Source organism: Chiloscyllium punctatum, chromosome 44, assembly GCF_047496795.1.
Source record: "Chiloscyllium punctatum isolate Juve2018m chromosome 44, sChiPun1.3, whole genome shotgun sequence".
In the NCBI taxonomy this organism is placed as follows: Eukaryota; Metazoa; Chordata; class Chondrichthyes; order Orectolobiformes; family Hemiscylliidae; genus Chiloscyllium; species Chiloscyllium punctatum.
The window spans coordinates 51,850,147-51,876,163 of NC_092782.1; the positions used below are offsets into that span (position 1 = coordinate 51,850,147).

The 26,017-nt window shown below is 39.1% G+C and overlaps 1 protein-coding gene across 3 annotated transcripts in view; it reads right to left on the reverse strand.

Moving 5' to 3' along the window:
* Positions 1-26,017, reverse strand: part of mkln1 (muskelin 1, intracellular mediator containing kelch motifs) — a 127,001-nt gene that overhangs the window by 23,637 nt on the left and 77,347 nt on the right. For 2 of the 3 annotated variants that reach the window (XM_072562926.1, XM_072562924.1), the window contains 3 exons: positions 21,045-21,174; positions 4,982-5,129; positions 1,632-1,746 (listed from right to left, as the gene is read on the reverse strand). In XM_072562926.1, coding sequence (XP_072419027.1) covers positions 1,632-1,746; positions 4,982-5,129; positions 21,045-21,174 — 393 coding nt within the window. The remainder of the gene's footprint in view (positions 1-1,631; positions 1,747-4,981; positions 5,130-21,044; positions 21,175-26,017) is intronic. The other variant, XM_072562925.1, reaches the window with a different exon arrangement.

Consider the following 26,017-nt stretch of genomic DNA (forward strand, 5'->3'; position numbering starts at 1 on the left):
AAAAATCACAACCCAGTGTGGAAATGAGCCATATAAATCAGGAAATAGCAGGTTCAACTCTAATGCACTAATTAGTTCACTGATGTCAGCCATAGCTGCAGGGTTTTTAAGCTGGAAAGAGTGATGGGGAAGAAAAGAAAGGATATAAAACTACTTAAAACTTATGACAAATAAGGAAGTGCACACCAATGTAGATGAAAGCTACGAATGGCAGCACTCCCTGCTCATCCTGGATGTCGGCACTTACGATTAAAGTAGGTTCACTTCAACAAAGTGCTGAATGCTGCCCAGCATCTTCACAGCCATACGCTGGCATCCATCAATCCTCCAGAAATGGAGCGCAAATTAAGAGAAAAAGATTGTCTGACAAGCTCCTTTTTCACATGACACTATCCTTTAAGAGTCAAGAACAGGCCAAGATAAAATCAAGTATTTATCTATTTCAACATTAGTAAAAGGATAATGGGATAGTTTGTAGTCCGCAGTGTCTTTTCGAGGCCACAATGATCTCACATATCATGACAGGACACAGATTGCTGAGAAATTTAAACAGGCACAAGTTTACTTCCACACAGTCAGTGGCCGTTCTCTGGGATCATAATAATTGCTTTTATCAACTATATACATTCTCATGTTCCTACCCTCACAGGTGAAATAATTTGATAACTCTGGGTACAAAACTATTTCAACAAAACCTGTTCTGCAGGGCAAACAACAAAACAGAAAATCAAACAACTCTATTTGAGCAGTACTTTTCTAGAATGCTATAACAACCAAAGTGTGTATATAATTGCTTTCATATTCATTTCCATGCATTTCAAATTGAGCGTAGTCAAATATGGGAATTCTGGAAAAAGGAAAATAAATTAATTGCCAGTTTAACTGCTGAGCTGGAAAAGCCAACACGTCTACTTCAAAGTTAAGCGCTTTAAATACAGCCTTTTTACGATGCTTTTCATGTATTCTTTTCTATTACCTGACAATTATCTTCATCTCTATTAATTTTCCATTGCCACATCCGATCAAGATCTAGTACAGAAAAAAAGTCCTTGGATTTAAGATCCAGGATTTCCACATTTATGGATGTAGGGTAAAGAGATACACCAACAGCGTTTCAAAAATATTTCATGATTTTTTTTGAAAGGTGACTAGGATGGTGGGGAAGTAACAGAAATTCATTTGCAAAAAAACATAGCCATTAAGCTGGTGTTAGAATCAGAATTTTGAAGAAAAACTTCAAATCGGACAAGCATCTTGTTAAGTCTTTCATATTCCAAAAGGCACCTAAACAAATATATTACTCACATAGCAGTACCTGAACAGTGCCATGACGGCAGCCGATTTCGGCACAAGTCCTCAAAATAGAAGTGGAAAAATGAAGAAGGAAAGATTTTGCTCAGAACTCTGAGGAAGCAGATTTATTGGCTCAAGTATGGTTTTTTTCCCCCCATTTCTAATAAGGTTATGATGATAGGATCAAGTTAGCTTGCTCTTTGCTCACAAAGTGATAGTTGCTTTCAGCTGATCTGACTGTACACTGAAGGAAAAAGTGTTCTGGGAGCAGATGATGATAAAGTCGGGAAGGAAAAAATAAATCCAAGAGTGAATGAGAACCAAAAATGTGAAGATACCTTATGCATATCATCATAGACGAGCTGATGAGCAAATCGCGGGCATGGCTCCTCTTCTTGAAGGCTCTTATTTGGATTATCTTTTATAGATTGATCGTTTTTGTAAACACAGGACCTATGCAACAGAGAAACATGTCATCACATCAATGTAGATTCAAGGGAAAAGAACATTTAGCTCAAGTCTGTTCTGCTTTTCAAGGTCATATGTAGCTCCACACACTTGTCTTTGCCCTGGATCGCTTAATTTTTACATCACATGTTTCTTATCCAAGCGTTTCTCAACGGTTTTAGCATCAAACACCTTTTGCTATATTCTTCAGACTAAACTCTTAACCAGTAGAAATAGTTTCTCTAACTACCTTGTTAGTTGTTCATTTGATGGACTTCAATTCATCTCCATATGAAATCCCAAGTACACATCACTTTCTCTCTCTTTTCATCAGAAAACAATCTGATGAACATTATTTGACTTCACACAACCACACTAGCTTTACTTAATTAGTGCAGAGATAAAAGTGAGTTAGGTTTTGTCCCAACATTTTGAAAACTTTAATTAACCATTTAAACTCGAGAGAATACAACTCAGAAAGGAATGCTATAGGTATTTTTCCAGATGGAAATAATTGTCCCCATGTGAATACATGCATACAAGACTTAAAAACAGAAAACAATGGAAATATTCTGCAGGCATCGCAGCACCGACACTTTCCAAAAGGATCTGGATAAACGGTGAAGTTTGGAAAAAATGGCAGGGCTACAGACAAAGAGCCGGAGTAGAAGTGAGTTGCATTATGTAGAATAATAGAAGGGTTAGACATGGATTCAATGGGCTAAGGATTTTTTTCTATGACATACAGGCAATATGTTTTGAAACAGTGTGCGCTTCTGAAACAGTACTCATTTCAGAATCTGATACACCCCTCAATACCGTCAAGATCAGAGTAATGACTATAATCTAACTCTTAGCTGGAGATGCCAGTCAAATATGCACAGCAATCATGAATATGTGGATCAAGAACATCAGAATATACTTTCTGACTTGGAGGACTGAAATTCAGTAGAGTGCTTTAAACGACACCATGTCAGAAAATGAAACCATACTCACTTAAAACATCGTACCAACGTTTAGATTAGATTAGATTAGATTAGATTACTTACAGTGTGGAAACAGACCCTTCGGCCCAACAAGTTCACACCGCCCCGCCGAAGCGCAACCCACCCATACCCCTACATCTACAGGTAATTTAGCATGGCCAATTCACCTGACCTGCACATCTTTGGACTGTGGGAGGAAACCGGAGCACCCGGAGGAAACCCACGCAGACACGGGGAGAACGTGCAAACTCCACACAGACAGTCGCCTGAGGCGGGAATTGAACCCGGGTCTCTGGCGCTGTGAGGCAGCAGTGCTAACCACTGTGCCACCGTGTCGCCCAAATGAAAACAAATTTACAATACAGAATGAGGCCATCCAGTCCACTATTTCTGTCCAAGCCAAATAAAGAAGTTACATTCTAATTTTGCATTTCTTGGTTAATAGTGTTTACAGTCATGGCATTTCAAGTATATTTAAGCATAAACAGGGTCTCCGCCTCTCCCACCTTTTCAGACAGTTAGTTCCAGGTTAGACAATGTGGAATATTTCCTGGTTGCTGCAATTGTCAGTTTTAATGATAGTATTGAAGGGCAACATGAAGCAAAAGCTGGACATCCCCCTCCTATGTGCTTCTGTAACTAAACTACAGTTCACCCCATTCATTGTTCTTGTGTACCATATTTATACAATGAGCTGACAGCTAAATAGACTTGAAACTCTTTAAAGGAACTAATTTTACAGGTTTAAAAATACAACCATGAACATGTTACACAACAAGTATCATGGAATGGCAAGACTACAATTTCAAACCTTCCGGTTTGTGGAATCAATTGTCTTTGTTCTAATGCCATTAACTCAATGATACGTTCCAGCATCATAGTGAACAAGCACAAAATAATGCTGAGCAAAGGTACTTTAGGCAAAACTTATATGAAGGACAGTCAAACTACTTATTAATTATCTCGAAACTAGTAATCCGAGATAACAAAAGATGCAGTTGCTCACAGTTTGACTACCTTGGGAACCAAAAAGGAAACATTCAAGTGCACAAAAATTGATGGAAATAATGAAACGAAAAATTCAACGTCATGTCAGTACGGTTTTGATTTCTTCCTTGAACATACAGTAGAAAAGTCAGCACATACACACAGTGGGCTAAATTATTTCTTCTTGAGCTAACTTAGTCTATAACTCTTTGTAATATTTAAGGGCTCTGCAGGCTTTTAGAAAACAAGCAAAGTGTGTTATGAACCAGACCAAATCCCTCAAAATAGCCTAGACACTAACGTTTTCTTATTTTAAAGGCACATGCCAGGTGTTGTACTCTAGATGCAATTCAATTCGCCAAACTACCAGAATTGAAGCATAACACACTTTATTCATACACTGCGGTTAAAATACTACAAAAGGAAGAAATAAATTAGAATAATTTTAATGGTAAACTAAACAGAAAAATAGATTATTTAATACTAAACAGTAACTGTTCCAATATTGAGCATTCCTTAGACACACCCCTGGCAAAGGCAAATTCAGTAAAATAGATGGTCTCAGGCAATTTTCCAATCTATGAGGAAAATGTATCAAGAGAAAGCTCAGACAGACTGCCACAGGGAGAGAATTACAGCAGCTCCTAGACCCCAGCAACTGCCACCAAAAACCTAAAACTAAAAATTCCGGCTCCTGGGAGTGTGACCTCACCCCACCCCACTCAGGCTGCTTCTCTTGTTCCAACTTCTTAAAAAAAAAGGCCCCACAAGCTGTTTATTTTCTGAACTTAGAAGCAGGCCAATTGGCACACCTGATCTCAATCTATAAATAAGGACAATAACGAGAGGTCACGCTTTCAAGGTGAGAGGTGGAAAGTTTAAGGGGGATACACGCGGCAAGTACTTCACACAGAGGGTGGTGGGCATTTGGAACGCATTGCCAGCAGAGGTGGTATATTCATTTAAGATGCGCCTGGATAAATGCGTGAGTAGGTGGGGAATAGAGGGATACAGATGCTTAGGAATTGGGCAACAGGTTTAGACAGTTACATTTGGATCGGCTCAGGCTTGGAGGGCCGAAGGGCCTGTTCCCGGGCTGTAAATTTTCTTTGTTCTTTGCCAAAATACTCTTCTTATAGCCATAGTATCATCACAAAAGCAAAACAAAAATAAGTGCCCGAGTGTGCTAAGCAGTACAAAACCGTTGGATAACATGGAAGAGGTCGTGGTTAGCACTTCTGGTAATCTTTTTATGCTTTGGCACTTACCAGTTATTCCGAGCGATATCATAAATCCAAAAAGAATTCCGAACATTCTCTTCCCGCTTGTCTTTATCTTTACTGAGACCCGACAGGACATGAATCTCATTCAGTTCTGGGTCAATTGTAGCTCGTTGAGTGAAACCTGTCATTGGAACTAAAGAGTGCAAAAACTCAAAAATGATGTATTTCAAAGCAAACATTTACAGAAGTTCCAAAATGCTTTCAGAGGCAATATTTGAATAATGCTCTACTCCCATCTTGTGACTACTTCAGTCTTTGAGCAGCCAAAACAGGGGCTGAAGTAGATGATTCAGCCCCTCAAGCCAACACCACCATTCAATAAAAATCTGTTTGTGCTTCAAATTCCACATTCCCAATAATCTAAAACCTTTAACAAACAAGAATCTATCTATATTCATGCTAAAAATATTCAATGACACGTCTTCCACTGCCTCAAGTCTGGTGAAAAAAAATTAACAGATGGTAAAATATTCCAATGTTCTCTTTTCAGGAACTTTGAATCAAGTGAGGATAAGCTTAAAGATATTTTTACTATAAATAACACTGATCAACTCAATACTCTACAGTGGCTTGCCTTCTCAAATGTTGTAACTAATAGAAGCGGAGAATCGGTGTGCTGACGTATCTTGGAACAAGTTCGATGCCCGTGGGTCTGTGCACATGTGACTGTATGTAATGGAGAATGACTGTGCTCATGAGGGAGAGAAAGCACACTCCAGGGAGCTTTGTGTACACCCTGCCCTGTACTTTTAAATGCTGCTTATTTGTAACATCTGACGAATCTAATATCCAAAGAAGGGTTTGTTTCCCAAAAGTCCAACTGATCTGTACTCTTGTATCAGACATTGTTAGGTTTTTTTCAACAATTTCTGTTGCACTCTTTACTTACTGCAACAGTCAGTCACTTGGGAAAACACTCAGATCCTAGTGCACTCATATTCAATGAAACTCATCAGTTTAAACATATTAAAATGAATGGTTCTTATAAAAAGATGGTATACGCGTTAGATTGTACTGTTGACAAGTAGCTTCCAAATATATTTTCTAATAGCGTTGGGACTTGTAAGAAGGCATTGGTGGTACTTACAATACCTTGTGCATGAAGCAGCCTAATTAGTTTGAAATGAAATGAAGAGTAGCTGGGAAAATAGACTTTAAATACACTTCTTGAGAAGAAATTGCACAACTTACGGAAGTACTCTGACAAGTTAACATCTCCAGTCATCAAATTTAAACAGAGAAGCTCAGCAGATCTGGCAGGACTCTGGTTTCTCACTCCACAGATGCTGCTAGACATGCTGAATTTCTCTAAAATTTGCTGTTTTTATTTCAGATTTCCAGCATTTGCTTCCATTCTTCAGATCTTGAGCTAGTTCAGAAGAACACCAGGAATGTATATCATTATAAAATTTTAGTTTCGTTTATTTCCTTTCAAAATTAATTTCTTGTAATTATGAAGTAGGATGTCCAACCAATAAGGTCAGTGATCATCAAGATAAAAATCAACAAGAATCGAATGAAAACAGTGAGAATGAAACTGTATGAGACTTGGGGAAAAGCACATTTTAAGCATTGTGTTAAGATCCATTGAAGACAACAGTGATGTAACAAATTACCTTCGTACAAAGTACTGAATCAGGAATTTAAACAAATGGACACTTTAGGACAAAGGCAGTGAAAATCCGGAAATCATGAGCAACAGTGGTAGCTGTATACCATAACTGAAGGCAAGAAAAAGGATAGATTTTTCGTAATAAAAGTGTTAAAATGCAGTTAACAGCTTTGTTCATCAATGTAAATGGATGATGCAAATGAAAATCCAGGTGGTTAGCAAACCCCTCCACTACTGAGTTAATCGATAGTTGCAAAAAGACACCCCAGGATTTCTAAAGCCACTGAGAAAAATTACAAAAATAGAAACCAAAAGAACTGTGGATGCTTGAAATCAGAAACAAAAACACAAATGGCTGGAAAAAAAACAGCAGGTCTGGCAGCATCGGTGGAAAGAAATCAGAGTTAACATTTTGGGTCCAGTGACCCTTCCTCAGAACACAAGAGTTTTGTTTCATAAAAATAAAAATTGGTTTTGAATCAACAGTTTACCCTCTATTTGCTTGACTTCATTTCCTGTCCTTTACATTAGGAGACATTCAACTCACCCAAATTTAGAAGACTTGGATGTAGTTGCAATCAGCTAATGTTGACAGACACCCAAAACAATATACAGTACCGGAGTTAACAGACTAAACCGAATATTTCAGGAGTTCAAAGCTTATAAGCTTACTTTTGTCTGTCCATTCACTTTGCCATTAGACTACTAACTTAATGTAGTGATGTGTCATGCTGAATGGTAAGAACTTCAGGCCTCAGTGTGTGGTCTAGCCCTGCTACCTCATTAATGGCCAAAGTTATGGATGATTATCAACAGTGCCTATAGATGGTAAAATATAGGGAAAATCTTTAAATAAACAAAGGTGGTAATATTATTCTCGAGTTGGGTTCAAGTACTAGATTACCAAATCTATTTTTTGATATTAATTTTCTTGAAATGTGTCAACATGGAGCCAACAAACTTTGCAAAGACGTCATCTACCTCCACTCTTCCTAGTATCATCCTTAGGTAGTCAATAGATAATTAGCAGCAAGTGGGTTGTGTGCAGCCCCTTATATTCTGTGGTAATTTAAAGAAAGTGATGTCTGCACAATCTGCACCAGAACTTAAAAGGTGCTGCATGGCAACAAAGCTTAAGAAACACTAGCCACAGATTTGGTCCTTCCAGATGCCAACTACTTATGAGTAGCATGTTAAATAAACTACATCATAAAGCAGATTGCCAGTATTCCTCTAAATAATACAGGACATGCACTACAATGTAGTGATTTACCAGTTTGGAATGCAGGACATATCTTTAAACTTTGAAAATCTTATACTGAACAAGTTACAAAGGAACTTTTGGAAAAAAAACCCAGAATAAACCTGTTAAAAAGAGCAACTAAATAAAATTCTGGGAAGTAAAAGGGTTTGGAAGAATTAATTTTCTTTTCTGATAGTTTCCTGAATTACACTGATGAGCCTGTGTTCAAACCCATCATTCAGGTAGCCGAAAATAACCCAATTCTCTGTTAATTGCAGTTAGTGTTGAAGCAGCAATAGACCAATAACAGATGACATATGTGGGATTCAGCTAAATCAGGATTTGAATCTTAAATGGCGTTCAGCTTAAGCCAATGGGATATATTTTCCAGTCCTCGAGGAGTTGCAGAACAAAGCTGGTTATACTGGGATTTCAAAGCATAAAATTCTACTACCTTATATATGCAAAAGATCAATAACACAGAAGAAACAAACAAGATGCACAACTAGGAACAGAAAATCAGGCTCAAAATTAGGTCATCACAGCACAAGAACTAATTACTCAGAACTGCAAAACAACAGCTTCCATATGTTTCTAAAATGTTAAGTTTGTTTCCCAATTAGATCTCATTAAATATCTGTTCACCACTGGAGTTAGTAACAAGGTTCAGTGAAAGCAGCATCAACTGCTCGTTTTCTGCTCTTTGATCAGTTCCTTTGCTTTTTTATTTTTAAGAGACTCTCATCATCTAGATTGCATTACCCGACAGGTTTAAGCAGATTCAGTAGTAACTTCCAAAATGAAAATCAGAGAAACTAACATCAAGAATTGGAATGAATTTCAACTTTTTTTCTGGACAGACAATGGGAAGACCATTAAACTAAATACTAATTAGCTCTTCTGCCAAAATGCAAAACCTCTCAGTTCCCCACATTTTATTCTAAAAGCCAAGCTTTTCGGCACTCACCTAACCAATCTATATTGCTTTACTGAAACTGTAGTCTTCGTTACTTGCCTCCCCACTGTTTTTGTGTCATTCGCAAACTTGGCAATACTACATTCACTTCTGTCACCAAGTCATTAATATGCATTGTAAATAGTTGTGGCCTTAGCATTGCAAATAGTATCAGTGCCACAGGGATCAGATTATCATCGTGAAAAATAAATTATCCTTTGTCCTTACTCTTATCTTCCCTTTGTTGGCCAATCCCCTAATCATGCTAACACTACCCCCAACACAACATTTTTTCTGCCATCTTGCGCCTAGTCAACCATTAGTAGTTTCTTCTCCTGGTCAAACTCTTCCATGCCCATCTTTTTAACACTTTTAGAAAAAACCTATGTCTTCAGCCGAGCTCCAAGTACCGGGCATTTTTCCAAATCTTTCATTATTTGGGGATAACTTTAAGGCTCTGTATATGCTGCTATAAAATCTAGATATGTTCTTTTTAAATCAAACCAAAGTCTATTTGCAAATCTAATTGGGTGAGCATCACTCCTATTGAGCAACACTTGGCAGATCTAGAAACCCACAAGGTATAGGTTGTAACAATACTGGCCCACTGTTCCTTCAGCTTGGTCCACAGCTTCTCAAAGTGTTATATACAATGTGTGCGACCTAACTAGACACACGTGCTACTCCAGGAGCGCAGGTCCGTTAACCACAAATGAGAATTACATTGTTATATTGATGAATTTAGCTGCTGTAAATTCAAGCACACCAAGCAGAATGTTTTAATGCATCTTTCCAGAAATAATTAGTTAAAAGCATATTAATACACAATAAAAAAGAAAAATACTCCAAATATATTTGAAATAGGAAAGGAAAACTATCGAAATACTCAAAAGATCAAGCAGCATTTGTGGATAGACAAAAGCAGAGTTAACTTTCCGGTCTGATGATCTTTTGAGAGTTTTGGTACAGCCTAACCGAAGTATTTACATAAATATTTTGCATTATACCCTTCTCTGTACCCTTATTTGTAGATTTATTTATGTTGGCTATGCAGAAAACTTAACAATTCTATGAAGAATAACTCACACATGAATTGTTGTTTATGTGGGTACCTCAGCTAATTCACTCAGGGCACTGATAACAGTCTATAGATTTTCCAAACAAAAAGACATCATGGATGGCTGGTCTTATGCCAGTTTCATAATCAATTTTTTTTTATTCCTGGAAATACAGTAGACCAGTGGAAATTCTCTCTACTTGGAAAAGGACGGCACATTTGCATCACCTGGGAACCAGCAATATTCCGATAAGAAATTAGAGGAATTCAAGAACAGAGGATTGAATTTAGCTTCAGCATTGATTTAGCAAGTTGCTAGCTGGACATAACTATTTTGTGATCCACGGAATGGGACAAGGAATATTGGAGTGACATATTTAAAAACACAGAAGTAAACTCACATGCCAGTTAGGTCTCTTCTACTCTGCAGAACAAGAGACGATTATAGAAGATACTGAGCCAATTCAGTCATAAGTCTTGACAGAAAAATATTTTCCACAGTGAATAGCAACATAACTGCAGATTCAACTGAGGTGATTAAAATAAAAACAGAAATTCGCCTGAGGACTATGCCTATTATTAGAAATTGCGGAAGGATGGTGAATTGAGTCAGAACCATTGCTGTGGTTTAATGGGATAAATAGCTCAAATCTGTCCTGAAATTCTTAAACATCAAAAGTAAAGCCTATTGACAGGTATAAGCCTAACATCCCAAAACAAACTGTTCAAAAAAATTAACACCCAGCGTTACAAACACAAATAATTACCCCTTGCACATTTACATGTGGCGAGTTATGGCAAATGAAGATTTTCCCCCAATGTACACACATGATCAAATTCTGGAGAAAAACTTTAAAAAAAGATATTGAAAATTTAATTCCTCACTCTCCAAAAATACTTTTAATAAATAGCATTGAGGGGAAAGCAACAACCTAGTGGTATTATCACTAGGGTATTAATGCAGAGACCAAGGTATTATTTTGAGGACCTAGGTTCAAATTCTGCCACTGCAGATGGTGGAATACAAGTTCAATAAAAATCTGGAATTAGAGTCTAATCATCACCAGGAATCCATTGCTGATTGTCATAAGAAATCCAACTGGTTCACTCATCCTTTAGGGAGTGAAGTTTGCCATCCTTACGGGGTCTGACCTGCATGTGAATCCAGCCCCACAGCACTGAAGGTGACTTTAAGCAATTACAGATGGATAAATAAATGCTGCCCTCATTCCATGATTATTTTTTAAAAATCAACTGATATTAAGATTTACTTGAAATTTGTGTTGCCTGCCTAAACACTGTGTAGCTGGCAGTAAACGTAACTGGGAAAAAACCTCAAACCTGACCTTGGAAAATTATCCAAATATTCTAGTCACCTATATTCAAACTGTTACTACAGATTAAAAAAGTTATATAATTCCATATTTCCATCTGTGCATACAAAGGTCAATCTTACTCAGCGAGACTTGAACAGTGATTGGCTTCAGCTTTGAGTTAGCAAGTTGCTAAGTTGGACATTACTATCTTGCTGTCCAAGGAACGGTAAAAGGGTAACTCAAGATTTTAAAAATATTATAAAGATGTTAAGGTTTTATGCAGCTGAACCAGTAAAGAAAATGCTGTATGAAGAGAAATACAACCACCTGAACAGCATTTCACATATATGACAACAAGTAATGGGCAATACAGACTTAAGCACAAAGGTGAAGTCAACATAGTCTTCCATGACCATAAAGATGTTCTCTCAGAAGAGACAGAGAACTGGTGGTCGTTTAACACAAGGTTCAGGCTAGGGGAGCAGTTCAGAAAGAGACCACAGTGGTAACTTCAGTCAGTGCAGGAATTGAACCCATGCTGTTGGTGTCACACTGCATCATAAGCCAGCTGTCCAGCTAACTAGGCTGACTGATCCCCAATATGACAAGGTTTAAAATGGAACAGGAATTTGTGGGACAAAGTCAGTATGAAGGACAGCAATACTCATAACACCCTCTAACCCTAGTAGTTTCAATGGAATTTGTCTCCAACATGTTGTTCTAATTCAACTTCTTCAGATTAACAGGAGAAATAACAGTATATTAACCAATTGTAACAAACATTGCAACATTTAAAATCAAGTGAGGTTTTGCCCCCAAAAGTAACTCAACTACAGATGAGAGTGAAAGTAGGTAATGTAGCTTCAAACAATGTAGCCACATTTCTGAAAAGCAATGACTTCTACATTTTTTTTTCATATAAAGGGCTCCAAATTATTTTTAAAAAAAACAAAATGGCAAACAAGAAAAGTGAAATGAAGTGGATGAAATACAGTCAACGTGGAAGAGGTGAGGCAGAATTCTGAAGGGAAACAAGACGCAGTCAGGAAATAGTGGTTTTCCTTCAGACGGACAGGGCAGAAATAGGAGACAGTTGTTCAAAGAGGAAGAGTTAAACATGGCAATTGATGACTCAAGGCAGGTGTGGTTCATTCAGAGTGGAACATGCCAACCTTCAACAGCTGTAAAGAGAGTGTGCAGGAAACTTTCAAGGAGATTACAAGATCATCATATTGCAGACAAATCGTCAAACTACTGCAGATTATGTGGAAGAGAACTAGGAAACTTTCTAAGTCAGTGAATGATTGATTATCAGGAGTGCCCAGACAAAGAAAAGCGAAAGCAAGCAAAGTAAAAAGCAACGAATTAGGTGGAAAGTTCAACAGCAGAGGGGCAAATGTTCCAGGGAATTGGATGGGGATATGAATAGGAAGGGTTTGGAGGGATATGGACCAGGTGCTGCCAGGTGGACTAAGTTGGATTGGGATATCTGGTCGGCGTGGACTGGTTGGACCGAAGGGTCTGTTTCCATGCTGTACATCTCTATGACATGAACTGAGCAGTGCTGGCAAATGACTTCAGGAATGAAATTGGTCTATGCCAGCAGAGAGCTGAATGGACCTAGAGTGAATTAGTAGCTGATTTTCCACCATGCCAATTTTCTACAAACTTGGAAATATTGCCAAGTTTTTGAATTTCAAGTGAATAAAAGGTAATGAGCTTTCTTTAAAAAAATTCAAACTATTTGTCTGTGAACTTCAACAAAGAGGATCACAGTAAAACGTTAGGTGCCAATTTGGTGAATCAGTTTCACATCACTAACGTAGTCCACCTTCATTGCGTTAACATGGGGGACTAAGAACTGCCAGGGTCACACACTAGGTTAAGACTGAAAGCTGTAAAGAGTGACAATAGCTCAACCACCTTCAGCATCACAAAAGGCTGGCAGTAGCCAAAGAGAGATGGCTATAAAATGAAACTAGATAAATATTTAACATCTGGTTGGCTGTTATGAGTTCTATAGTGTAGCAAAATGACGGAATCATGACACATTGAATGTCAGTTGTCATGTGAGAGAAGTGATTCTACACTTTACACACTGTCCCTTGATGACATATGTTGAAAGTTCCTAGGCTAAGAGAAAAAAGCAATATATGTATTTCTATCAGTGGCATCAGTGACTTCACCAGTTTCCTCATCTCTCCTCCCCCCCCACTTCATCCCAGATCCAACTCTGCACTGCACTGTTGAACTGTCCTACCTGTCCACCTTCCTTCCCACCTATCCACTCCACCCTCCCCTCCAACCTATCACCATCACCCAACTATAGCCATGCCAGCTACCTCAACCCCACATTCCTCTTTATCTCTCAGCCCCATTTCCCTCCTACCTACCCCCACCCTCCCAACACATTCTTGATGAAAGACTTATGCCCAAAATGTAGACTCTCGTGCTCTTGGAATGCTGCCCGACCTGTGTTCTTTTCCAGCGCCACACTTTTCAACTCAGATCTCGAGCATCTAGTCTTCACTTTCTCTTATACTTCATCAGCTGTCAAGTGCTTGAGGGCATCTGGTAGCTGTGAAAGCTACTGCTTAAAAGATCCAGCCTTTCTTTTCAAACAGTAGCTTTCAGAGCTTAAAAATGATGCAAAGTCAAAGACTATAGACAGTATGAAACAAAAACAGAAACTGTTTCAAAAACTCAACAGGTCTGAAGCATCTGTGGAGAGAAAGCAGTGTTAACGTTTTAGGTCCAGTGACCCTTGCTCAGAACCCTTCCCTGCACCCGAAAATGTTAACTCTGCTTTCTCTCCACAGATACTGCACGACCTGCTGAGCTTTTCCAGCAATGCTTGCTTCCGATTTCCAGAATCCATGGTTTTTTTTCCTAAAGAGTACAACGCAGCTAATAAAAAGCCAGCCTGATGCAATAACGAGAGGAATAGCAACTCAATACAACTAAGACTGCAATCAAGAATACCGAGTCAATTGATGACATACATTTGCAGGCTATAGGTTTTGTACACAAATGAGCTTGTTCATGGACTAGCAGGGAGCCCCATGTTCTTTTGGTTATGTGTACTGATCCCAGTGACTTGGCAGTCCCAATTCTGCTTAGTGGAAGATCAGGGTGAGGAATGGGTATATGATCAACACAAAAGGAGCACTGCACTCCAAAATCCCTCAAGATTTTTCAGGTAACGCAACACTGGTTAGATTGCAAACATTCAGTGACCAAGTCTCCACAGGAACCAAGTTTTTAAAAAGTATTTTTGCAAATGATAATTGGGCATCACTGGGTAGGCAAGCATTTATTGCCCTCCCTACTCTTTGATTTGATTTATTATTCACAAGTACCAAGATACAGTGAAAAGTATTGTTTCACATGCTGACCAGACAAATCATACCTTACGTAAGTACAGTTGGGTAATTGAACAGAATGCAGAATACAGTGTTACAGTTACAGAGAAGGTACAGAGAACAATCACCTCTAATACATGAGAGGTCCATTCATAATAGACTCAGAGCTATTCAGCATGGCCCAGCTCATCCATGCCAACCAAATATCCTAAACTGCTCTAGTCTCACTTGCCAGCATTTGGCCCAAATCCCTTTCAACCCATCCTATTTGTCTATCCATCCTGGTGCCTTTTAAATATTGTAACTGCACCAGCCTCCACCACCTCCTTTGGCAGCTCCCATGCATGCACTACCCTTTGTTGAATCAGTTGCCCCTCAAATCCTTTTTAAATCCTTGCCCTCTCAACTTAAACCTATGCCCTCTAGTTTTGGACTCCTACCTTGGAGGAAAAACCTTGGTTCTTCACCCTATCTATGCGCCTCAGATTTAATGAACCTCTGGAAAGTCACCTTTCAGACTCCCAACACGCCAGGGAAAAACACCTCAGCATATTTAGCTTCTCCCTATCGCTCAAACCCTCCAATCCGGCAATATCCTTCCCACAGCAGGGAGACCAGAATTGAACACAGTATTCCAAAAGTGGCTTCAGTAATATCCTGTACAGCTGCAATATGACATCCCAATTCCTTTACTCAATGCACTGACAATGAAGGATGTCAGTTTGGAGAACCAGAGAGCATGGAGCAAGGACTGAGTCAGACGGCTGAGTTGTAGTTATTCCATAAATTAGATTAAAATTCGTTCTAGCATTTCCAATGCAACTATCCAGGCAAGCAAGTCAAAAGTATTCAAAATTTCCTGATATCAAATCCAAGATATTTGCACAGGTTGGTGGGAAGCTGGGGAATTGTCTGTTGGATATTTAAATTCCAGACAATTCCTGCAGTCATACATTGGGATTTCTAAAAGGTTCAGATACTTAAATTTGGGTTATGCCTGGCTTCTAAATATCCCAAGACTCGAACACTTGTGTCATTAACTTATTGGGCATGGGTCAGGAAACTGAGGGAATTTGGGAAGAAAATCATATGAAGCAAGTGAAGGAAGGAGAAAGAGGAGGATGTGTCATGGAAAGTGACTGTCAGAGGACTTTGAGCATTACATACATTCAGTTCTGATATAACGCAATAATTCCTTTCTCGTGTTATAAGAAAATCGCGCAATAGTCTGCTATTTAAACTAATGGGGCAGGAATCGCATTATAGTCAATAAAGGGAAGGAAAATTCGTGATCCACAAGTAACAGTCTAAATTTTTAAATCGCGTTAAAGCCAATTCACATTGAAGCAACACGTTATAGCAAAACGGACTGTAGATCAATTCAAGTAGTTGAAACAAGCTGGCTGCTGCCTCTTTAACTCAATTATTAATGATTTTTCCTTTCTTCTTGTAATTTTGGTACTCAACAGTTCAATAATTATTTAGTTACGCCTAAAAAGTTCATCTTGTTTTTCTTTGCAGCTACTGATATCCCTGCTGCATCACTCCTTAATATGTCACAATGACACAGCTGGTTGCTGTATTGTGCCAAAATTTGGAAGCTTGAGTTGAGGCCCACTCTAGGGTTTGAGTACGTAACCTAAAACATTTCAATGCAGTAATGCGTTTTGTGTGTAGTGTTAATGACATTTAATCAAGCTATCATTTACTGATTTAATTAGGTGCTGAAGACCCCATTGATCTGGTCATCATTCCTCCCTTAACCAGCACTAGTCACTTTTTGCATTTTGCTACATGGTTGAAAATTATTAATACATAAAACGCTGCTGCTTTTGCTTGCCAAGCTGCAACATTTCAAAGCAATTCACTGCATACGAAATGCTTTTGGACGCTGAGACGTGATGAAGTGCTATACAACTGACAGTCTTTCATCATTAAGCAACTTAGAAAAACCATTCCAGCCAATCCTTTCAAGGCCAACCTAAGTGCCAATGTCATAAACATTTACTGTAACAAACGAACTTTCTTTTAATAATTCCAAAAATCCCAGCATTCTTCCCTGTCTGGCCTACATGAGACTCCTGTCCTATAAAATGTGGTAGTCCAAATGTTTTCAAATCACCCTGGCAACTTCAATAAACACAACCATATTTAGCCTCATCAGGAAACAAGAATAAACTACCAAGAAATCCCAACTGCTGGTAGCTAGGGGTCTGCAAGTTTAGACTGCGATTAATACCAGCACCTGAAGAATTGAGGGACATAAATGAATGTAGACCTATGGTACTTGCATTTGTTGCAAACAATACATAGCAACTTTTAACATATCATCACATCACCAAGCATTCTACAGGCATCTGATATTAAACAATCGAATTAGATGCAGATTCAAGGGGCATTTGAAAAAGTAGAAAAACACAAATTCAATGATGGGGTAGACAGGGTGGATGACTGAAGGCTCTGCCACTTGTAATGGAATAGAAAGAAAAAACACACAAAAAGCAAGTTAGAAGACGAGCAACCAGAGAAATTGGGTCCAAATATAGAAACTAATGTTGGATGATTTGTAAAAAGAAAAAAAATTTGAATTTTGTACTTTGGAATAATTAAAGTGGGTCAACGGAGGGTTCCTGTCCATGATATTTACGTAAGATGGGCGTGTACAGGTCAGTGTTCTATAAACAAGTAAAACCAAAGTCTAACTCTGGTATGAATTAGCCAATGGAAAAGTAACAGAAAAGAGCAGAAAATGTCTAACTTAACACAGGCGGTTAGGTCAGTTGAGACACTGGACCCACCCTGCTTTTAGTGCGAGAACCACAAGCTAAGTGCTATGCATTTCTATGCACCAAAAAATACCAATTCAGAACATTAGCTCTTCGGTCCCAATTTCAAAGTTGCAACTGAGCTGTCTTTCAGTCTGTAAATACCGAAATGAGTCTCAGTTGTTTATTTACATCACCAGAGAGAAAAAGCAAAGATGCATATAGAAACATCAGCAGGCTATGGGTCATATAAATTTTCCATTCAATTTTTGACAGCAGTCATTGTTTCTTTATGAAAATTTCAAGTAATGACAGAATAGGATGCGACAAGTACAGTCAGAATATGAAGACAATTATTTTGTCTACTTCACTGAAAACTGCACTCAATGGTCTGATAGATCAAGCAGGCACTATTCCTCTTTTCCTTTCTCACTCCTTCAAATTAAAATGTTCAAATAGGTGTTCTCCACCAATGACACATATATATGTATCCTATATAAATCAAAAATTAAAAACAAACATTTTGTCAAAGCTTTTCCACTTGATGACTTCAGGATAATCTGCAGGAATTACCAAAATAAAGAGAAAACAACATTTATATTGTCTGGGATGTAAGGGTTGATTGATTGGCAAGTGGACTGTAATTGCTAAAGACATTGGCATTGAGATTGCACCAGCTAATGATGACTGACAGTAAACTGACTGTTTGCTATGTGTAAATAAGCAAGTTGATTCTGGTGAAGGCATTGCTCTGAGAAAATTATTCAGAAAATGGCAGTCAGCTGTGGGAAACAGCAAGAGAAGGTCCTTCATTCCTGCACCTCCATTCAAAATGATCATGGCTGATCATCCAACTCAGTGCCTCTTTTCTCCCCATACCTTTTGATCCCTTTTTACCCAAGAACTATATCTCACGCTTTCTTGAAAACATACACGATTGGGTCTCAACTGCTTTCTATAGCAAAGAATTCCATGGGATCACCACTCTCTGGGTGAATAAATTTCTTCGGATCCAAGTCTTAAATGACCTTCCCCACATCCTAAGGCTGTGGTCCCTGGCTCTGGACTCCTCAGAGTTGAGATGAAATTGGTGCACGTTCTTTGTTTTCAAAAAACAATAGCCTGTGAAATTACGTATGTAGTTTCCGGTGCACATAAAGGTGCCGCATTGTGAGTCCAGTTGCATCCTCAATTTTAGTCAATGTTGTCAAATTTTGCAGCCACACCTAATGCTGGGCACTGTGTTTTGCTTTTGCAAGTGCAGCTGGTTGGGTACACAGTCTGTACCTTGCGAGTTGCCAAGAGATGAAAGGATTTGTGTTTTGAAACAATCTGCCAATCTGTGGAACATACAGTCTATATACCAAGGCATCACAGTGGCACTGAAACTTACATTCCAGACTTCTCATTTGTGAGATACGCAGAACTTCTTCTTTGCTTAAAATCAGCAGGTTGCTAGCAGCAAACCACCACTCATGATATTACTGCATAGTAGCAGCACCAAACTCTTGCTCAAACCTTGGAAATACCTTACCCAGAGAGACTGTGCACTTCACAGGACCAAACATGGCAGTGTTAGCCCATTCATGAGTTTGCACAAGATATAGCAAGCAAGCAATGATCTGAACAGGACAGCCATTATCCCATAGAATGGCTTTGTTACATCCCTATTTTTGCTATTTGTTTACTAATTGATCAAATAGATGAGGCTCTTAGCAAGTTTTGAGAAGATTTGTAGCTCAGATTGACGTTCTGGATGTAGGTTTTCTCGCTGAGCTGGAAAGGTTCATTTTCAGATGCTTCGTCACCATACCAGGTAACATCTTCAGTGTGCCTCAGGATGAAGCACTGATGTTTCCTGCTTTCTATTCACATGTTTGGATTTATTTGGGTTGGTGATGTCATGTCCTGTTCTTTTTCTCAGGGGGTGGTAAATGACGCTAGTTTTGCTTGTTGTTCAGACCCCTTGGCATCATGGTAGCCCACAAACCCACCAACACACTAAAACAGCAGCTAATGAACTTAAAAGACCCTATACAGACAAGCAAAACTAATGTAATTTACAAAAGACCTTGCAAGCAGTGTAACAAACACTACATTGGACAAATAGGCAGAAATCTAGCCACCAGGATACATGAACATCAACTAGCCACAAAATGACATGACTGATTGAGGATGATCAGCCATGATCATAATGAATGGTGGTGCTGGCTCGAAGGGCAGAATGGCCTATTCCTGCACCTATTGTCTATTGACCCTCTCTCACTAGTATCCTTACATACAAATAAGGACGGACACCACTTCAACAGGCACAACATATCAGTCTAGGTTAAGTCAAAAAGAGACAGGCACGAGAATTCTTAGAAGCATGGCATTCTAATCAGAACTCTATCAACAAACACATTGACTTGGATCCCATTTACCACATGAGAAAAAGAACAGGAAATGACATCACCAACCCAAAGAAACTCAAACATATAAATAGAAAGCAGAAAACATCAGCAGTGCTTCGTCTAGAGGTTCAGAGAAAAGGTTGCCCAGTATGGTGACGAAACCTCCGAAAATGAACCTTCCAGCTCAGCAAGCAAACCTACATCCAGATGAGGCTCTATTTACAAGATTGCCAACAAAGTCAATTGTGTAGCACATGAAACTGTTCAAATCCCAATGTATTTTCTGGCCAATGTCAGTAGATTTGTAGTAGACTGAAGTAGAAAATGTGCTTGTAATGGAATAACACCTAACCTCCAACCCCTTGCATGTTTCCACTGGAAGATAAAACGTATGCTCAGTTTGAATCCACATCTACATTAAGAATTTCCTAAGATGTCTTAATGGACATCATCCAATGCTCAAATTCTCCTGAAATAAAGCAAACAATTACATTTTCTTGATGTTCACTACTGCTATCTCCACAAACTTATCTTCACTGAACAATGTACACATTGAGATTTCATATTTCCAAACAGTGGACACTGAAAGGCATGAACAGGGTTCCAATCAAACAGGCTGCTTTATCCCAGATGGTCTTAAGTTGCACTCATCCTGTAAAGAGGAAAATATTCCATCGTTCTGCCTTGTAGATGGTGGACAGGCACTGGGGACAACAGGCTACTCGCTGCAGAATTTCTAGCCTTTGATCTACTCTTGTAGCTCCAGTGCCTAGATGGCTTATCCAGGTCAATGGTTATCTCCCCACCTCCAAATGAGATCCGATGTTGATTGTGGGGGGATTCAACAAGGGAAGTATCACTGAACATCAATAGGCAATGGTTAGATTCTGTCTTGTTGATTTCATATGATCAGTTGCTGCTTCCAAGGTTGGAAACATGGTGGCTGAGCTGGCTGATCTGTACACTGACAATTGATAAGTAACCCCACATTCTTTTTAATCAGCCCTGTATGCAAGCAAAGTGAAAGCACTGAAACTATCATTGCCTTAGATCCTCAAGCCAACATGATAAAGTAACAATTTAGTGCTGAGAAAATGGATGATTAGATGTCCAAATTAAGAACTACGGTGATGCCCTTATAAGTCTGCAATACATGCTGTAACAGATTAAGTAGAAGCCCAGAGCTAAAATAAGAACATTTCCACTGCACAGCTGTAACTCATGGTGAATTAAAACATGTTAAAATGGCATGTTTCTCAGATTCAGTTTATGAATTGTTAGCCTATGAACTCAAATTCACAATACCAGACCTAAGAAACGTGTAGAATTCAGACTTTTGTCTTACCCATACCAGAGTCCTTCTTTGTGCCGTCAGAAATTATCTCCACATGGTCGCTGTCCACATCGTAACTGAAGAAGTCATTCAGGTAGGTCTTTGACCTTTGACCACCAAATACATAAAGGCACCGATTTTTCTGGAAGAGATGTTTAAAAATGCTCTTTTATAGAACAATCACCCACATTTCATATTTACATCCATTTCAAGGAAAGGGATAAAGGAATGGAGAGCCCATCTGGTTGTCAACAAAGGTGCAGAAACATGTTATAATTGTACAAATCAAATCAGCACAAAGGCTGGAGTGGTTTCTGAAATGGCAGCAACTCAATCCAAGACATATTGCAGAAAGCACAGCAAAATGCAAATGCCCAAGGGGATGCAAATCAAGTCCATTTGTACAGCTGGTTTCAATGTATCACTAATTCAAATGTAGACAGAAAGCACTCCATACAAATAATCCACCTTCAGGATTTCCATAAATTTAAGATCTTATGAATTTGAACAGTACTGCAGAGGTGAAAAAGAAGTTGTCAAGAGATTTTTTTCCCAAATCCAACTTAAAAGAAAATGAGTCAGTGAAAAATACCTGACAACAGTCCATAAAAAGACTACCTAATGGAATCGCGTCAACATTCAAAACATTATAAACAATTACAAAAATTATTTAAACCTTGGCTGGAAGGAATTATTGTGTGCGCTTTTGGCAGTGGGAGACATTTAACACAAAATATTTTTGCAGGGGACTGGATCTATGCAGTTAACTTCCTCCTGGCACAGCAGCTTCAAGTCAGTATCTTCCACTCTGTGCACTCACCATTTAAATATGTTTAGTCAAAAAGGGCAGAGCAGTAGCACTGAAGCTCCACAGAACTGTTTAAACAAGAGATATCTATACTCACTTATTCAGGATTCCCAGGTTGAAATTCTAGCAATTGTTTTCACGCCACTAGACACATCTCTAACAGTACAACCAGAGACAGGCCAAAGATTAGAATGACTCATCATTTCACTGTATATTCACTCAACGCATTGTAAAACATCACTGCTCCTTGGTTCCTTCACATCTCAGAAAACTCACCCACTTTCAGCATGAACTTCCTGCTGTTTGTGCCTCAAAATCCATGCTGTTCCATCCACAGGCTGAATTGCTTTATATTGACGCCACTTATATAGATTGGCGGCACGGTGGCACAGTGGTTAGCACTGCTGCCTCACAGCGCCAGACACCCGGGTTCGATTCCCGCCTCAGGCGACTGACTGTGTGGAGTTTGCACATTCTCCCAGTGTCTGCGTGGGTTTCCTCTGGGTGCTCCGGTTTCCTCCCACAGTCCAAAAATGCATAGGTCAGGTGAATTGGCCATGCTAAATTGCCCGTAGTGATAGGCAAAGGGGTAAATGTAGGAGAATGGATCTGGGTGGGTTTCGCTTCAGCGGGTTGGTGTGGACTTGTTGCATCGAAGGGCCTGTTTCCAACACTGTAAGCAATCTAATCTAATCATATATTAAGATCTCAACAATAGGTACAAATTTAAAAGTTCATCTTTTAAAAAACACTCTTTCAGGATACTGGGGAACCCTCCCCAATCTTGGTGGCAAATTATTTACTTTAAGAACAAGTCTTGGAGAAGTCTAAAATTCCAGCACTTTTTGGCTTCAATGCTACATCAATGCCTACAATGTGACTGATAGAGGAATAGTAAGCAGCCAGGAAATGAGCCACTTGTTACAAAAAGCTTAGCTGCTCTTTTCGTTTACTCATGGCGTTGATTTGGTTCAACTAAGCTGCTAATCAATGATGACGTGCAAAATGCTAACAGTGGGGGATCTTAATTGTGGAGGCAGTGACAGAATTCAAGCTCAGAGTGGTCTCCTTCCTATCAGGAAGATGTTGTGAAACTTGAAAGGGTTCAGAAAAGATTTACAGGGCTGTTACCAGGGTTGGAGGATTTGAGCTATAGGGAGAGGTTGAATAGGTGAGCGTTGTTTTTCCCTGGAGCGTTGGAGGCTGAGGGGTGACCTTAGAGGTTTACAAAATCTTGAGGGGCAGGAATAAGATAAATAGACAAAGTATTTTCCCTGGGGTGGGGGGAGTCCAGAACTAGAGGGCATAGGTCAAGGGTGAGAGGGGAAAGTTATAAAAGAGACCTTTAGAGACAACTTTCTCACGCAGAGGGTGATACGTGTATGGAATGAGCTGCCAGAGGAAGTGGTGGAGGTTAACATTTAAATTGTAACATTTAAAAGGCATCTGGATGGGTTTATGAATAGGAAGGGTTTAGAGGGATATGGGCCGGGTGTTGGCAGGTGGATATCTGGTCGGCACAGACAAGTTGGACCGAAGGGTCTGTTTCCATGCTGTATATCTCTATGACTATGACTATGATTATACCAAGTCCTGGATAATTCCGTGAGCACTAAATATTGCCTGCCATTTTTCAAAACATGGCCCAGATCCTGCTTTATTAAAAGAGTTGACAGTGGGACTGAGCAGGATACTTAGTCCGCAACATCATTCCAAAAATGACGACAAGAAGACCAATGCCAATGAAGCTAATGAAAATGCTTGGGCCAAGGATGCTGCTTTGAGGAACTCCATTGGCAATATTTTGAAGCTGTGGTGATTAGTATCGGAAATGATGTGATTCTTTCTCAGTTAATCCAATTTGCAGCACACGGTGTGAAAACGGAAGTGGTTTATTTCTTTCATCATAGAAATACCATATTCATATGATCTTAATACTTCTCAACTCCAGTGCAATAATAAGATGGAGCACTTTAATACAGCAACAAGGAAAAAAAATCAATTATAACTAGCTGGGGTCAAAGAAAGCAAGTGGAGGAAACATATTAGACAAACACGAAGTGCAAAAGATAGGATAGTTTTCTTCAAAAAAACTATACAGTGAAAAAATGTCAGAATGGGTTGTCAACCATCTTTGAACTCAGATCGTAGCAGTTTTCACTGCCTACATTGTGTTCTTAGTACGCACTGGCAGAAAAAAAGCTGAAGCAGTGAAAATGCCAATTACCTCCTGCCACTTTCCTACAATTAGATTTGCTCATTACAATGTACTTTTGCCACAGCCCAAAAACTATTCACAAGAAACAAAAGTTTTTTTTAATATCCTGTAATCCACAATATCAAATGAACACTTTTTATTGGTCACTTCCAACAAACGGCAAGTTTTCACAAATTTTTAATTCATTAATTATACTCCAGTGGGCCTCTAATCCATGCATGATAAAATGTCACTGCACAGCGCTGGTGTTCAACACAATCGTCCATGTTTACACCCACATCATTGGGTAACTCAAAGATTTCCATGGCAATGCAATCCAAGACATTAATAGCCCACAAACTTGCTTGACTGCCAATATCAAGAATGATGCAGACACTGTAAAAGGCACGATGAGTCACAAAGTTTCCTGAAACAACAAGTTGACCAATGCAAGACTACAATCTGGTATGCAAACAAGCAAAATCTTCATTGCTATTAACTTTGAGAATAGTTTTAAATAGCATTTAGAAGTATTGCAAGTAAATTTTCAATTTAAGTGCTTGTTCCCATTTTATTACAATCACAGTGGGGACTTGGCAACTTCCGGAGGAAACCCAACAGTTCTATGGCCTCTGCTCCCACCCAGAACTACTCTGTAGCTTTCATATCAAATCTGGGTCTCTAAATGCTGGATTCATTTGCCAATTTCATTGCAAATCTCAGAATACTATTATTTCTCAATCATATCCTAAAGCCCTTCCCTCATGCCTTCAGTGAAGTCAAACAGCCTTTGCACTATTTCTTCAACCATTTCTCTCAGTACCCACCTCTCCGCATCACATAACTTCCTTGCTGAATTCTCTTTTGTAACTAGCTTCTTTGCGTGCAAAGTGCTCTTGGGAATGACTTCAGGTTATATTTATACATGTCCTCCCTCAGTGCTGGACCACCTGCTCGATTCACCACCCCCCACACTCCCAACCAAAGTGGCTTGCGCATCCACATATATAATCATTTCTCAAATGTTATGACTTATCGTTTTCAGACATCCAGGAACTCCACTGTCAATACTTTACCACAATTAGGTCCTCATATCTCATCATCTTGCCACTGTGCACCAAAGAAACTACCATGTAGGTCTTTAACTCTGGAAGATCTCCTTGTCTTCTGTCTTTCATACCAACATCAGCAGTCAATCACGCAACATCCAAGATGACAATAAGTACTTAAATCATTCACCTCCACGACTGTCTCAAATACTCTTGACAACACGTCATGGGTGCCTTCCAACACCACCACTACGCCCTTACAACTCAGAAATCTGGTCTCAAATTTAAATATGACGGCTGAGCTGTTAGGTTCATTATCCCTTTGTTGCCAATACCTCCCTGAAGACCTGCAAGCAGATATTTCAGCTCACTTACAACAATGATCTTCATCAAAGTCAATAAATTCTGACTGCAACACCTCATTTCTGTCTCATACCTTCAATGTTTCCATTGACATCCAATATTATTAAGCAAGCCACTCTTCTCTAGTTTCTCTTTTCCTGTCTGCCAACATGGCCCTGACCTTTCCTTTTCCTTCTTTCCTGGTACATCAATAATACTACATCACCTAAAATGGTTTCCCCTTTGAAGAGAGTTTCCAATTTAATATGCTTCTTCTATCAACAAAACACCAAAAATAAACCAAAGGAGCATTCATCCCTTTAAAAATTCATTCATGGGTTGAGGGTGGCACTGGCTAGGCCATCATTTATTGCCCATCCTCAATTGCCCATACAACAGTTACGAGTCAAACACATTGCTGAGAGTCTGGAATCATATGTAGGACCAGACAAGACTATCCCAGACCAGTTAAGGGTGGCAGTTAGTGAACCAGATGGGTTTCTCTGACAGTCAGCAATAGATTCACAGTCATCATTTGACTCTCAATTCCAGATTTTGACTGTATTGAAATTCCACCATCTACTATGGC